At 38.9% G+C, this 16,981-nt stretch overlaps 1 protein-coding gene across 1 annotated transcript in view; it reads left to right on the top strand.

The window, feature by feature from the left end:
- Positions 1-11,763, top strand: part of CUL4A (cullin 4A) — a 37,525-nt gene extending 25,762 nt beyond the window's left edge. Inside the window, exons 12-20 of the mRNA XM_077343701.1 lie at positions 752-856; positions 1,826-1,936; positions 2,159-2,244; positions 3,410-3,517; positions 4,709-4,822; positions 7,373-7,478; positions 8,380-8,552; positions 9,673-9,825; positions 10,236-11,763. Coding sequence (XP_077199816.1) covers positions 752-856; positions 1,826-1,936; positions 2,159-2,244; positions 3,410-3,517; positions 4,709-4,822; positions 7,373-7,478; positions 8,380-8,552; positions 9,673-9,825; positions 10,236-10,331 — 1,052 coding nt within the window. The 3' untranslated portion in view covers positions 10,332-11,763. The remainder of the gene's footprint in view (positions 1-751; positions 857-1,825; positions 1,937-2,158; positions 2,245-3,409; positions 3,518-4,708; positions 4,823-7,372; positions 7,479-8,379; positions 8,553-9,672; positions 9,826-10,235) is intronic.
- Positions 11,764-16,981: the final 5,218 nt, after the last annotated feature.

Raw genomic sequence — 16,981 nt, 5'->3', positions numbered from 1 at the left:
AAAATTCTAAGTTCCAGCAACCCCTCACATCTTTTCTCTGTGCCTTAGATTTTTCCCTATGACTTCATCTTTTATTTATTATTTATTTATTTATTTGTTATATTTATATATTGCACTCCCCGGAGGCTCAGGGCGGTTTACATGGAACATAAGAATAATACATGAAACTGTCTATAATATATGAATAACCATACAATAATATTAATAACTAATAGTTGTAACAATATAACAGTATAAACAATGCAACAGTGCAACGGTCAGAAACCACTTTGAGCCACTTTGTAAAAAACAGGAGATGTTGTAGTCCTGCACTACAATGGGTTGGATTCAGCAGTGTCTGCTACTCAGCATAAATCCAATTCACCTTAATGGATTTTAAGTAGGCTGTCCTTGTGCAGAAAGTTCAGGTGGATAAAATAGCTCTTGCTTAATTAAGGTTTTACCCCTGCAGAATTACACATGCTTGCCTTGGAGTAAGACAAATTGTGTAAAATGGGTCACATCTGAGTAAATATGCCTGGGATTTTGCTGTTCGTCTTTCACCTGTGATAAATTCCTATTGCTTGCAATTTGCTCTTCCATTTCCTTTTTCCTTTCTTTTTCCAAATTTGTTGGAATCTTTGTCACAGAACAGATTCCTCACATTGTCTGTATAGTGACCAGAATAGTTTTATGTGCCTTATAAATCATATATGAACACTATGTGGTTATTTTAATATTACTTTCAAACTTCTTAAAACTTTTTTTAAAGCAAAACACGTAGATTCAAAGCTAAGAGCTGGCAATAAAGAAGCAACAGATGAAGAACTGGAAAGAATTCTGGACAAAATTATGATAATATTCAGATTTATTCATGGTATGAAAAACTCTTTTTATGCATTCTAGAAGGTAAACCACATGTTGCTTGACTACTGAATTTTTAATCAAGTAGAAATTCCTACGTTTTGTGTGTACTATGAGCTTGTGGGAAACGTCTGAGAGGAAGCCGAGTTCTGACTCTACAGAATGTTTGTGGTTTGGGCTTTTGCCACATCTACTTTGTTATGCTGAATACTTTAGACAGGAAGTCCAACAAACTGCATAATTTTTTTTTCCTGATAGGCACTGAGGAGCAGCCAAGTGCCTGCCCTGCAATGACTTAGTCATTTAGACAAACGCAAAAGGAAGCACTTGAATTAATAAGTATCAGGCAGTGATTTGTTGCTCTTGGTCACCTGACTCCCTGGTTAGAAAGTGATTCCTCATGGCCTACGAGTTTAATGTTTTCTCTTGTGATCAGCATTGTAAAGAGATAGTACATGATAATGTCCTGCATGTTGAGCCCTATGGTTCCTAGCACCTATCGTAATGCTGCGTGGGAAACAAACTGTTTCTGACTGATGGGGCGGGGGGCTTGTGAGTACTCAGAGTAGAATATCTCTTCACCAGAAAAGTGGGAATGAGTTCTGCTTGAACAAAGGCCGTCCTCTGCAGCTGCCTTTCTTTTACAGAAAAGCAGTTCCTGAAGTTTGAGGGATCCTCCCAGGTGACGCCCAAAACAGCATAGGGAGTTTCAGTTAGGATAGAGATTGAGCTGAAATCGGAGAACCCCCTTCCCTCATGCCAGGTGCTTTCTGGATATAAGAAGTGACAGTGAGGTCCAACCTTTAACCTAGCTGGCAGACATCTTGAGGTTTGAATTGGCAGTTGCTTTTTCCAATAAACTGAAACAATAAAAGCATAGACCGTTTTCTTCAAAGTGTCTGTCTGTTACTTGAAATAAAAATTCAAAATGACTCTCAAATTTCACTTGGTGTGTGCATTCTTCTCCCTATTACTCACACAGGCAAAGATGTTTTTGAAGCATTTTATAAAAAAGATTTGGCCAAAAGACTTCTGGTTGGAAAAAGTGCATCAGTAGATGCTGAGAAATCAATGTTGTCCAAACTTAAGCATGGTATGTAATACCAATCTGTTGTTTGTCCTGTAGATTTGAAAACATGTAGAAATAGTTACAGTGAGATATTCAAAGGCCTTTCTAATATCCTAAATAAATGCCCCTGTCAAATAAGTAAGTAAATGCTGGGTCTTCTGAAAACGTTTAGCATTAAAGTGTGTGTTTAAAAGGTAACCTGGAGCTGCTGTAAACACGGTATGTCTGTTTTGATTTATATAACAGAATGTGGTGCTGCTTTCACCAGTAAACTGGAAGGAATGTTCAAGGATATGGAACTTTCAAAGGACATTATAGTTCACTTTAAACAGGTACACTTAATTTCAGTGTTGTTTTAGACCCAGCTAAGTATCTAACACCTGATCTTCTATTTGTCTTTTTGGAAAGAAATCAGAATAGTAAAGCATAACATAAGAAGAGACCTGCTAAACCAGACCAAGGGTCTATATCTAGTACGGCATCCTAACTGTGTTCAGCCTGTTGTTTCAGAAATGCTGATAAAGGAGGCACAAACATCTGATTTGCTCTTCAGCAACTGGCATTCAGAGCTCATACTGTTTCTGAGAAAGGAGATCTCATGCAATTATCATGGCTAGTAGTCAATGATATATTAAATTGATCCTCCAGGAATTGGTTTTTTAAAGATCTGTAAGCTAGTGGTCATTACCATGTCTTGTGGAAGTGAAGCCATTACTTTTTATAGTAGGAAAAACTTTCTCCTGAATCTACTAATACTCATCTTACTTGGCACAAGGGTTTTACAGGGCTTGGATCATGCATATAATTTCCGTGTGTGTGTGTGTGTGTGAGGGGGGGGGGGTTGATTCCATCCCCTGTCACAGGAAGAGTCAGATTCCCCTCCCCAACTATTTCTGGTGATTCCCCAGCCTCTGGGAATAATATTTTGGGTGTGGTTGGGGGCTGTTCTAGAAGTGAATTAGTGAAAATTTCTCATGCATGAATAGAAATTTTAGGTAGAATCCAAGAGATGATAGGCAAGTTGTGCAGAATGTTTCGCACCCCACCCCGATACCACTTGTAAAGGCATATAAAAATTCAAGTAAGTTTTTTAACTGTGCTCACTGGAGAACTGACATGTATTGATCTCATTTGAGTTGTAGATTACAAAGTTATTATTTTACTGAGTTGCTATGTATTAAATGTATGTTTGGCTTTTGTAAGTTTTCTCAGGTTGTGGGGCTGTTCTGGTAGGCTTTGCCAGCCACAGACAAACTTTAGGAACAAAAACTAGCAGAACATGGCCCCACAACCTGAGACAGCTACAAAAGATTATTCTGGCCACGAGAGCCTTTGATAATACAAATTTATATTTGTTGTCACTATTTCATAATTAAAATTGTTCAGTAGAACAAAGTTCATCTTCTTAATATATAAAATAGCAAGTGGTAGTCATCTGCTTTTAATTCTATATAGTAGCATGATAACAAATCCTTGGTTTTATTTCTTCCCCCACAGTACATGCAGAATCAAAGTGACTCAGGCAGTATAGATTTAACAGTAAATATACTTACTATGGGATACTGGCCAACTTACACACCTATGGATGTCCTTTTACCTCCAGAGGTAAGTCTTCAAGAATACCTAAATTATCGTGGTTTATCATGGTCTGTACTGTCCCACATATATTGAAATGAATAAATTGATCGCAGTGCAGTGCAGAATCTTCCAGAACCTTTCAGTTCTCTTTTATCCCTTTAGATCACAGCTTAACACTTGCACATGTACACCAGGGATGGCTTCTCATTCAGTTGTACTTAATCTCTCTATGAAAGAATAGCTCCTGTAGATGTCATATAATCCCACCATAAAGAGTTAGCTGTGTGTTTTTTCCACTGGGGATTCTTTCAGGGACTGTAGAACGGTCGCAGGTAGTGATGGGAGAATTGCATTGCTCAAATTCTCTCCTGTGCCAGAAGCTTCTTGCATATGAGAATCGGTTGCATCAAGCAGAACAGGTTTAGGCTAGCCTTCCCACTGGTGTCATAAGTTACCAGGGGGAAGTGTTGGTATAAACATGTATATGTGCCTAACAAACTCTCCAATAATTCATAGTGCAATATGTTGTACATCTCATAGAACATGTAGATCAGTTTGTCTTGATCTGTGCATTAATTTTAAAATGGTATATTCCTTCTTGGGTTGCTTGCTATCTTTTCAGTGTACTTAATCTGTATCCATTTACCTGGGGGTTAGTGTTCTCTTATGGTTAGCATGTCGCACTAGGACCTGAGACACCAGAGTTTGAATCACCTGCTGTTATGGAAGAATGCTGAGGTATCTTGGGCCTGTCATACTCTCCCAGCCTAACCTACATTTGCAAGATTGTTGATATAAGGATTAAGTGGAAGATGTGAAAAGCCCATTTGAATCCCCAGTCAGGGGGAGGGGATCTTCATCTTCTAGATTCTAATCAGAACTGATTTAATAATGTTTGAGGCCCAGTGTAAGATCCTAGATTTTCTATACATTTATACATATAGTATGTCTGTAGCTTTTCCTAAATAAGACAGAGGCTTTGGCTACCATTAAGCATATATTCTGTAACTGGAGCTAGTCATACAAATTGTTCAGCTCTTGGTTCTCTGTCTTGATTTTAAACACAGTCTATTTGCCTGCAATACGTTTAGACAAACTCTGAGTCATTTATGTGTGAATTTTAGTACAAAGGTGATGGCGAGTCTCCTCTGGAATGGTACGGGCGTGTCTGTCTGTCTATATGTCTTTATTTCTCTCTTCTTTTTTGTATTATTGTAGATGGTTAAGCTTCAAGAAGTATTCAAGACTTTTTATCTTGGAAAGCACAGTGGTCGAAAACTTCAGTGGCAAACTAGTTTAGGACATGCTGTGCTCAAAGCAGAGTTTAAAGAGGTTTGTTTGTATTTGTATCCATGCTTCCTACCTTTTGTCAGTGATTCTTAATAAGATACAGATCGATTAATTTATTTCACAAAGTTTTTATGTTTTCTTTTAGCCAGAGATTGCCTTAAGTTGTCATAATAAACCAAGAAACCAATAAGAACTTTACACTCCGAAGCACAACAGTTGATATTTAAAAAGTTGATAGTAAAAGGTAAAGGTATCCCCTGTGCAAGCACCGAGTCATGTCTGACCCTTGGGGTGACGCCCTCTAGCGTTTTCTTGGCAGACTCAATACAGGGTGGTTTGCCAGTGCCTTCCCCAGTCATTACCGTTTACCCCACAGCAAGCTGGGTCCTCATTTTACCAACCTCGGAAGGATGGAAGGCTGAGTCAACCTTGAGCCGGCTGCTGGGATTGAACTCCCAACCTCATGGGCAAAGCTTTCAGATGGCTGCCTTACCACTCTGCGCCACAAGAGGCTCTTCCAAAAAAGTTGATATTAGAGCCTAAATTTCCTAGACATGTGATAATTTAAGACGATCAGGTTAATGCATCCCCCATGGCTATTTGCTGCCCTGTTTAAATTATTTTTGTTTGGATTTTTGTGGCTGCCACATATAAAAGAAATAGATAGTAGATCTGTATCAGACAGTATATAGCTTATTTTATTTACACAACAGAGCTTGAATTTAAGAAAGATGGGAGGGCAACAAGAAATGTTATAACATTCAGAACAGAAGGAATAGCATATAATATATTATGGAAAATCCTTTTAGTAGTGCCACAGATACATGATTCCTCCTTCCCAAGCAGTGTCTTTATGCTTTGTATACTGTTTTGTACATATGTATTATAACTCTGTTTTTAACTCTTTAGTTTTAATGATATATCTTTGGAAGTGGGGTGTTGAATTTAATAGTTTTATAATGTAATTTTATTATGTATGCTTTAAACTGTTAGCTACCTTGGCAGACCTCATAAGGGCAAAAAAAGCAGGATACAAATGTTGTCAATAAATAATAAATGCATAATTTATAAGGGGAAGGCTGCTTCCCCCCCTCCCCCCAGCGTCAGCGTGGCCTTCCGCTTGTGCCTAGAAGCACACCCTGGGCCTCTTCAAGGCCCCGTGTGTGCTTCTAGGCCCGAGGGGAAGGCCTCCGTCTTTACTCACGGTGTCCTGCCGCTTAACGCCTTCCGATTGGCCCCTCACCCAGACTGGCCCCACCCAATTTCCACCCACTTAACCAAATATGAATACAGCGAAAGATGTATAAAGATAATAATCTGCAGTTTTACTTTTGTTGTACTTTGCTAGAATCTGAATACACTAGGAGTATTAAAATAATTCATATTAATGTTTGGGCAAATATGCTTTACTTTGTGTGAGGCCTACAGTCTCACTAATGAATGGCAAGCTAGTCACGCCACTGCACGATAAACACTAGAAGGCAGACTTGATAGATCCTGAACAAAAAAGCAGCTTAGATACATACTAGCCAAATAAATAAAATGTGGCTTTAAGAGGGTTTACTGTACTACCAAGGCAACATCTCAGTTCAAACTTCAGTAGCCCAGGTAGAAAATTTTAACTGTGAGGGCTTCTCTTCATGAGTCTGTTTAGCTGTCTCCCTCTTGGTTTAGGTTTGCCTTGGTGGCTACAGAACCTAATCGCCTGTTTAGGAACACCATCCTGGTGTGGTGACGTTCTCTTTGTGCTTATAGAATAAAATAGTCTTGGCAAAGAATTTTTCATGATAATATTATAGATCTATCATTCTTATGTGCAAGATTACAATTTTACCATAACAATGGTGACAATTACAGGTACTGTAATATAATGTAACAAACTATATTTTCAGTGGAAATGTTGGGGGGTCGTCTTATACGCCCAGTCGTCTTATACGCCAGCAAATATTGCAAGCATACGTTATTTATTTGGAACATGCTTCTAAGGGCATCAGCTACCCTGGCAAGTTTAATGGGATCCTTTCCTGAAAGCATTAATTTGATGATTGGCTTTGGAATTTAAATCCATCAAATACGACTGGATTGAAGCTCTTTGGTGAGGGTAGTGATGGTGGTGGTTGTGATGTTATGATTTGGTCTTCCACATGAAGGCACTTTTACAAGATATTTTACCTCGTGGATTTGGATAGGGCTTCACAAGGACTTTGCTATCCCGAAAATGGCCATGTGAATTGACGCTACGTAATCAGATTCTATTGGCGTTTGACCCACAACAAGACCTTTGCTTACTTACGTAACACATGATTTTTTCAGGCTTAAGTAATTTCAGAAAATCCTTATAATTGAGTGTATTAACGGACAAAATCAATGTCTCCTGTTAAACTAGCAATGTATCTAGATGTCAGCCCCTGGTGCATGACAAATTACATTCTGGTGTAGCACAAGACAAAAAGATTAGCAAGTCTGTTGTTTTTTTAAAACAGTATGCACCATTATTTCTTCAAATAATAAGGCATTTTAAAGACAACAAATCAAATATCACATGAAACAAAACAACTCCATTCTACTAATTGTGTGTATGATTTTCTTAAGGGGAAGAAGGAATTCCAAGTATCACTCTTCCAAACATTAGTGCTTTTAATGTTCAATGAAGGAGATGAATTTGGTTTTGAAGAAATTAAAATGGCCACTGGTATAGGTATGTAGTGATCACTGAGCACATATCTTGCCTGTTATCTAATCCAAGTCCAGCAATCTTGAAATCTGTTGCAAAATGTTGTTAATGTTGGTAACTAGTATATACATGCCAGTTAGTACCTACCTTATAAAAGTTGTCACTAAAAATATTTCAGAATAGATAACATGTATAGTCATGTACAGATGGAAACACATCTTGTGGCTTCGTGATGTCTGTAGAGCTCTGTGATCTAAATTTATAATAGATACGGTACGTGGAGAAGCCGTTAAAGGCACACTTCCTAAATTCACTGAACAATTTGAGAACAAATTCACTGAACAATGAGAGAATCCAACATGCAAAACTTGAAATATGTCTAGCTTATCATTTCAAGTTCTGGGTCTGTGAGTGAATGTTTATTGGTCTCCAACCTCTGGTCTTAAAAACCAGAACTGTCTTTTGGTAGCAGCAGGGGGAGATGAACCGAGTGGTTTGAAGCTTGTGTCTCATCCATGGCACTGTTTGCTTTTTAAAGCAAGTGGCAAATTTCATGACTAAACAGTATCCAGACTGCCTCCTACCTGATCTCACAGCTCATATCTAACACTTTAAGGAACATTTCCCAGCTTGCTGCCTTTTTGGCCTGCAAATTCATGTTAGTGGCATGGCACAGTAGTTAGAATGTCAGACTAGGCTGCAGGAGGGTTTAAATTATTAGGCTGCAGTGGAAGCTAGCTCTTTAAGCCTAATCTACCTCACAGGGTGGTTGTTATAAGACGGAATGAGAAAACTGAGTGTGTTGGGGGTGGGTGGGAAAACAGGGTATAAATATAAAATAGATAAATTGTTTCATTGTATGACTGTTAATTATCACTGTAAAAAACGGTTTTCTTTGTTTTCGCTCTTTAAACTTGTATTGCAGAGGACAGTGAATTAAGAAGAACCTTACAGTCCCTGGCCTGTGGTAAAGCACGAGTATTGAATAAAAGCCCAAAAGGCAAGGACATAGAAGACGGAGACAAATTTACTTTCAATGGTGATTTCAAACACAAATTGTTCAGAATAAAAATCAATCAAATCCAGATGAAAGAAACCGTACGTATGAAACATTGGCACACCTTTGACACATTCTTCTGTTTTGATGTTTGGTTTTCCCACTCAGGCAGGATATACTGTGATATCGTACTGTATGTATTTTCAAGCATTTCTTCTTTCCTTAAACAACGAGCGTGAGATTAATGTAAATACTCTTAGCAGCTTTCTGGAATTTGAGACCCCTTTTTTACATACTGCTGCAAGGCTCAGCAGTTATCAAGAATGTCTGCCTCAAATTAAAACAGTGTTTATACCTGTGGGATGAGTGTTTTCTAAAAATTGTCAGCTTCTATACAATTTTGGTGCTGATCACAAATGCGTCATGTTGGATACACATTTAAGTAATGGGATGCCACTGCACAAATTGCTTGTTAAAAACCTGGTACATAGAATTGCAAACTGGTCTTGTCAATAACAATGAAATTATAGCAGAGATGAAATCTTACTTCTGTTTAATTTGCATTATTCTTAAAATATAATTTGAGCATTACATCCATGTGCCCAAGTATATCAGGTGTGCTAGGCTACTTGATCTCTATAGAATCCCAAACATTTTAGGATAATTAAGTCACTTTAGTGAGTCATTTCTGTAATACTCCAGTCCACAGTGACTTTTTCATGTTGTTATTGCCTTAGAGGAGCTTTGCAGTCCTTTGAAGTAGATTTCTGTATAGCCATGAGTTTAAAAATTAGCTGACAGTAACACATCTAAGGTATTTGAAATTCTGATCAGAAGGAGTGGTCATAATATAATCTTCATTATTTGCATCATGTACATTTATGTAAATAAGCCACAATCTGTATATTTTCACATTAAGCTTCAGGATAGGTTTTCTAACTATAATTCAGTTCCATGGGCAAATTATTGGGTTTACTTAACATCTTTCACTCCAGGGGCTAGTTCCTCCAAACAAATACCCCCTACTAGGGGGGGGGGGGACCTTATGCTTATGTATTTGAAAAGCTACATTGCAAAAAAAAATTGAATCAGAGCATTGCCTTTGACTGTATATGCATGTAGTTTGTTCTCTCTTAATGCTGCCTGTGTAGAAAAACTAACCAAAGGCAAAGGTGTGACACTGTCTGAGTGAAAGACGTTGATGAAAATCTTGCTGTTTAGGTTGAAGAACAAGTCAGCACAACTGAAAGGGTGTTTCAAGACAGGCAGTATCAGATTGATGCTGCTATAGTACGAATAATGAAGATGAGGAAGACACTTGGTCACAATCTTCTTGTTTCAGAGTTGTACAATCAGCTAAAGTTTCCAGTGAAGGTGAGTGAACTTTTAAGATTCTCACCCAATAAAATCCACATTTCCCATGAAGACTTTGAAACTGCTCTGTAGAACATGGTCCCCTACCAAAGGAAAGGAAAGGAAAGGAAAGGAACATCTGTTCTTTCTTTTTTTTATCCTGGCCTTAATCTCCTACCTCTGTAGATTCCCCTGTTACACAGTCTCAGTTGCAAGGTTCTTCAAGCAGGGACCAGTAATTCTGAACTCGATAAAATGCCATGGACTGAGGGGGTAATATAAAAGCAAAATGTAATAGATTCAGATTTGGTTGCATGATCATGGTGAGGTTCCTGTTGTCAGAATAATTACACTACTAAAATAAAAAAATTACCTATATGTATCTTTACAATGGTAAACTGAATACCCATCTATTTGTTCTCTTGTTACAGCCTGGAGACCTGAAAAAGCGGATTGAATCTCTCATAGACAGAGACTACATGGAGAGAGAGAAAGATAATCCTAATCAGTACCACTACGTTGCATGATGAAAAAGAGAGACTGTTTTTATAAAACAAAAGAACACTGGCTTCCCAGTAATAGATATCTGCGCTGTTCTCAGACTTTACTTCTAGCAGATCTGGGAATTTTGTTTGTCTAGTCAGTCAGTTGTCTGTATTGCTGGAACTTGAAATCTCCTTGCCTAGAGTCCATGGTAGCATTCAGCTATTTTTAGACCTGCCTCTTCATTTTTTTTTTTTGAGATGTCTGTTTAATTTGCAGGGGGAAGGTGAGTTGGAGTGTTACATGTAGCAATGCTTCAAACTGTATCCATTTGGGTGGCTTATATTTGTTATTGATTGATTCTTAATGCTACCGCCTTTGGTTTCAAGGATTATTTGGCTTCTGTTTAAAGTTTCACTGAAGAATGCCAGTTGTCTCAGAGTACACTGAATTTTTAAGTATGCACATAAAATTCTAATATTTCTATTTGATTATTTTTTACAAATTCACATATTCCTGAAGTGTATCCTAGTGGAGCTAAGTCAAGTGCCAAGAAGATAACAGCTTTAAAAGATGACATTTCAGTCTTCTGTTTAGCTAGTTGTTAATAAATTCTTTCCCACCCCCCACCCCTTGGCCATAGTAGAATGTTTTAATAAGCACTTTAATTTCAAGATAATTGTTAATTTAATTTTTTTGTCAAATACAGGGCAACTTTGTTTGCTTTTAACAGTAGCACTCTGTGTTTACTGTATAGTATATTTTTAGACAGACATTGCATAGTCCTGTTGTAAAAATAAGAAGGATAATCCCTCTACAGATCCATCGCTCCATGTTTGCTGGAAAGTGCATGTGAGAGAGGAGAGAGGATTCCTGTATCAGTGACTCTTCTCCTACACACTCAGAATAGTGCAGCATATTACTTTGTAGAGTAGAGGGAATGGCTTTCTCCCACAGTTTGCCTACAAAGGCTTTACAGTAGCTTAGAATCATAGAGTTAGAAGGGGACTTCCCGGGTCATCTAGTCCTGCCCCTTGCACAATGCAGGAAACTCACAACTAACTACCCACCCACAGTTGCCCCAAGAACCAAGCACTGACCAACCATTCCTGCTCATCCACTCACAGTCTGCCTAAGTTTACAGAATCAGCATTTCATTAAGCAGATGGCTATCTAGCCTCTGCTTAAAATTTTCTACAGAAGAACCCACCACCTCCCGAGGAAGCCTGCTGCATATTGTAAATATGGAAGTTAAGTTCAGAGAATGGAAGATACGTAAACTGATAACATAATGGCTGGTTCTACAGGATGCACATATGAAAAGCAACCAAAAGGGGTTTGACTTTCCTGTCATGAATGATACCAATGCCATAATGAACTTGCTTTGCATAAAATTAGCAATATTGTTTATTATGTAAGTACAATCTCATAGATTATTTTGACTTTTGCAAATTAAAGTCCTCCTTTTGTCACGTATATTTTGTTGACTGAGTTGCAAGAAATTTTTCTTTCCCTTTCTCTAAAAAAGCTAAACAAAACACACAAACTACTTAATGTAGGTTAACATTTTTAAGATCGGAATTTCTTTTGGTAATAATTATTAATTTCTTTGTTACAATTTTATAGCTGCAGTGGAGTATAAAATGACACGATAGATTACTAACTAAGCATTTTGTTCTGTCTTTTAAAATGTTATAAAACAGTCTCTGTATACCTTTGTTTGATATCCATAAAAACAAAGAGAATGTTCCAGAGGGTTTCTAGTAGTTTCCTAGTACAACCTTGTTTTTCTTTTTACTGCTGCTATTTTACCTGTAACAAACAGTGGGCTCAGCTTTGAATGTATGCAAATAAGCTTTCTAACATACAGGACAATATCTGGGCTCTGTAAATGTAGTTTCAAAACCATTTAAACTATAAAAAACAGTGTAACTGGCCACTGGAAAATACAACAGCAATCAGATGCATACTTTAGGCAGTTTTACAAACTGCTTTGCAGTTTTTACAGTTTCTTATTAAAATCCTAAATTTTCTCAACCATTAAATTTCTCGGTCAGGAAAATCCCCCACAGCTAATAAAAGGAAAATGGTGATTGCTGGGGAAATAATTTATCTACAACAGAGTGAGAATTTTTGCATTAAGAAGTTATGAACTCGGAAACCTGAGTTCCTTATGGAGATTATATTCAAACCACAGAAATTATACTTCCTTGTTGCCTTTGGCATGGGGAGAAGTTGAATATCTCTGTGCCAAAATTTCAAATTAACATATTGTAGAGACAAATACTTTATTGTATCATTTCTGTTGCTACAGCTTTATAATATGAACCAAAGTTATGACTTAAAATTTGCTAGTAGTGTGCCATGATTATTACATTTACTTATCAAGATACAATTAAAACATTTTTAAAGAATCAACACATTGAATTTATTAGGAAAAGCACTCAGCAAGTATTCAGTTGTCAGATGCTCATGCAAAACTGTTTGGCTTGCATGCACTTTTAAAGATGTATGCATAATGCTTTGGACAGTTTATAAGAATGAGAATTATTTGCAGCATTATCAAACCCACCATTTTAGTTGCAATTCGATAATTTGCAGACAGTTATTCACATAACAATAATGATATTAAAGGGGAGAAAAGGAAATTATTGGCCTGACCTCTCATTTTATAAGGACTAGTTATCTAGAAATTCTTCTTGCAGCAGGCAACTGGAAGACTGGCTCATTATAAGCTAGTCAAAAGGTTGCTATGGAATAATCAAAAATAAAAATAGATTGGTGGAAACATCATGGGCTATGCATTAGATACACCAACCAATTGGATGCTAGCAACCCACTTACCACCAGAACATACCAATTAGCTTTTTGTTAGGTAACTTGTAAAAATGGAAGAGCATGCACATAGAAGAAACCAACCTAGAGGTTAAACGACTGAGATAATGCAGGTTAAATGTGTTTATTACACTAAAGTGCTGTTATAAATAGTGGTGATCAAAAGCATGCAGTATACATTGTAAATAAGCAGAGAGCAGATATAAACTTAACTAGCCTGGTGAACGAATGTTAACTTTTCCTCACTCATCCTGTGCCCATTTTCTCTTGTCCTACTGGTTTGGATGGAAAATTTCCATCTAGCATGCATCATTCTCTTCTCATAACAACCCTCATTCATTAATTCACATTTATGTACCACCTTCCCCGAAGGCTCAGGGCGGTTTACATAGAACTGAAAACTATACAAGAAACCATGCATATAAATAACTATAACATTAATATTATTAACTAATAATAACAGGGTAACAGTATAACATTAAACAATAATAATACAAACAGCTCTAGGAGTCTTTGAGGTAGGTTAGGCTGACAGTAATTGACTGGCCCAAGGTCACCCAGCAACCTTCCATGACAGAGGGATTTCAATCTGGCTTTGTTACCCTAGTCAGGGGTAGTCCCTCTGGATGTCCATGGACTACAATTCCCATGATGGGAATTGTAGTCCATGGACATCTGGAGGGCCGCAGTTTAACTACCCCTGCTGAGGTCATGTATGTTCATTTTTACTAAAGACCTGGGGGGGGGGGGATTTGAACATGGAACATATAACTTTTGTAGCAAACAATATTAAGTATATAGTCTCAATAGAAGGAGCAGTATACTTGGATATTGAGTTAAATCTCATAAACCTGAACTATTCCACTGTGTAATCTTATGCATATTAATTGCTCATCTTTCAAACAGCTAGAACAGGGGGAAAACTTGTTATGACAGCTTGGTGTAGTGGCTAAGAGCAGCAGCTTCTAATCTAGAGAGCCAGGTTTGATTCCTCACTCCTCCACATGCAGCCTGCTGGGTGACAATGACCTTGTGCCAGTCACAGTCCTGGTAGAGCTGTTCTCACAGGGCAGTCCTGTCGGAGCTCCCCCAGCCTCACCTACCTAACAGGGTGTCTATTGTGGGGAGAGAAAAGGGAAGGCGAATGTAAGCTGCTTTGAGATTCCTTCAGGTAGTGAAAATGGGTGTATAAAAACCAACTTTTCTTCAAAACTGGACAGTTGGCAACTGTTCACAACATGTTTTGTACTCATATACTGAAGGTTGTCCCTTAATTCTGGGGTTGTCATACCTGAGACCTTCCGCCAGTGCCTGAAGTACCATTAGGAGAAAATGGGATGGGTACATAGTGGTATTGTGCCAGCACACTAAAAGTGATGTATGATTTGCAAAATCCATAGGGTTCTTTGTTGTTGTTGTTAATCTTAGAGCTCTCATGACATCATTTTCAGTTTTCATTCGTCAGCATGCCAACATGATGCTGGCACACTAGTCCCTGCCCCCTGAATGCTCCTAGAGTTTGCTGGCTGCAGCCTGGCAATCCTTCTTGGGTTTGAACCCTAAGGGAAGGCCTCAGGGAGACTCAGAATTAGGACACTTTTCACATGTGAAAAATTGCCTACCTTGGATTATAGTAGCTAAGAGTAAGTGTGGAGTCCCTCATGAGGTACAGTGAAAACACTACATGTGATTCATCTCCTTTGTATTGGCATGTAGGGAAAGGGTATGTTTTTTATAAAAAATACCTTTGCTGTATTTATCACAAGAGGTAAACATTCAATTGCCTTTGGTGTGCTGCTTTGCCAGTAAAAATGCATGGATTTTTGATGATGGTGATCTAGCAATGTCTCTTTCTAAGGGTTGTGGAAAGGAATCCATTGTTCATATGAAGATTCCTATAGAAGTAATTATCTCTTACTTCTGATTAGGATAATGTGCATTATCCTAACACAACTCCTCCTTAAATGTCATATAACCTGACAGCGAATAGTGAAACTTCCATTTATTTTACACATTTTAGTTGCTCTTCAAAGTTTACATAGCCACTGCCCAAATGGAAGATTGAATTAACATCAGTGCACATTAATGGCCTCAGCTGGAATGACTGCCTTTTCGGTCATTAAGGACCTGTCTTTCTAGCTTCTCTGAAAAGTGGCATCCCTCATAGCAACCACTTCAGCAGTCTTAGATGGCATTTGGCATCATTTACAATAAATTGCACATTTCTCGAATAAGAATTCCGCAAGGGTAGCAGCTCTTTTTTACCACATTAAAACAAACCCAGGTACACCTTGCAAGCATTTTTTCTGACACATTTTCAGAGTAAGAGACACAGGTCCCATTTTATTAAATGGGGCTTACTCCCCCACCCCACCACAAAGATTACAGCCTAAACAGAAGAAGAGTTGGTTCTTATATGCCGCTTTTCTCTCAAAGCGGCTTACATTTGCCTTCCCTTTCCTCTCCCCACAACAGACACCCTGTGAGGTGGGTGAAGCTGAGAGAGCCCTGATATTACTGCTCAGTCAGAACAGCTTTATCAGTGCTGTGGCGAGCCCAGGGTCACCCAGCTGGCTGTATGTGGGGGCATGCCAGATTTAGAAGTCCATGCTCCTAACCACTACACCAAAGTGGCTTGCCTCTCTCAGAAGCCAAATACTTTTAAAATCATCAGATCTTGTTTTAAACCAAACTCTTTTGTAGTATTGTGCCCCACCCTCCAGCCCTGGCTACTTTTCAGTTGTGAATATAAATGCATCAGTTAAAGATATGTAGAAGAGCAGGTTCTCAATACCTCACTTGTCCCTACCAGGAAGAGTTCCAAAGCAGCTTACAAACACCTTTTCCTTCCCCTCCCCAGAACAGAATCTGTAAAGTAGCTGGGCTGAGAGAGCTGCGGGAACAGCTCTAAGAGAACTGACTGACCCAAGGTCAGCCAGCTGCCTGCATGCGGAGGTCTGGGAAATTAAACTTGGCTTTCTCCAGATTAGAGTCCATCACTCCACACTGGTTCTCAGAGATTGAGTCCAGTGGCATCTTTAAACCAAAGGTTTTATTTAATCTGTGTGTAAGATTCTGTGTGCATCAGCACTTCAGATACTTTGAAACTAAACTCTTCAGCCCTTACATATAGGTAGCAGGTGAGGAGTGTGTGGCATTAGATTCAAGGTGTATAAGAAACCGAGCAGTTAACATAGCTAGAACGGAATGAAGGAAATTGGTTAGACCAACGAACAAGAGCTAATTAGCATACAGCATAATAAAGTTTACAACAGATGCTAGAACTGAACGACCTTCGATAAACCCTGAGAGTTGTAATAACTTATAACTCAGAAATTTCTTTCCAGCCTGTTCTTGAAGTTCCTTTGGAATAAACCAGCTACTTTGAACCCCACCCCACCCGGGAAGGCTGAAGTGCTCTGTGGTCCCCAACCTTTTTATCACTGGGGACCGGTCAACGCTTGACAATTTTACAGAGGCCTGGGGGGGGGGATAGTCTTTTGCCAAGGGACGTTGCCACCTGAGCTCCTGCTCCACTTGCTTTCCTGCCAGCACCCCTTTTTCCCGCCTTCCACTGGGGGGGGGGGTGCTGCCAGCAGCAGCTGTGCAGCCCCACGCTAAGGGGGAGCCCCAGCCATGGCAACCGCTGGAGACCACCAAAGGTGAGCCGGCGGCAGAGTGGCAGGGCAGCCCCCAAGGCAGCAGATGAGGAGCTGCAGCCTGATACCGGTCTGCAGACCGGGGGTTGGGGACCACTGCTCTACAAGCTTCACCATTTCTTGAGTCTTTTAGATGTGTCTGTTTAGAAGAGTTCGTTTTTAAACCCACTTTTCACTACCCAAAGGAGTCTCAAAGTGGC

This window comes from Paroedura picta, chromosome 6 (genome assembly GCF_049243985.1).
Source record: "Paroedura picta isolate Pp20150507F chromosome 6, Ppicta_v3.0, whole genome shotgun sequence".
Lineage (NCBI taxonomy): Eukaryota > Metazoa > Chordata > Lepidosauria > Squamata > Gekkonidae > Paroedura > Paroedura picta.
This window is presented reverse-complemented; position numbering and strand designations above follow the sequence as displayed.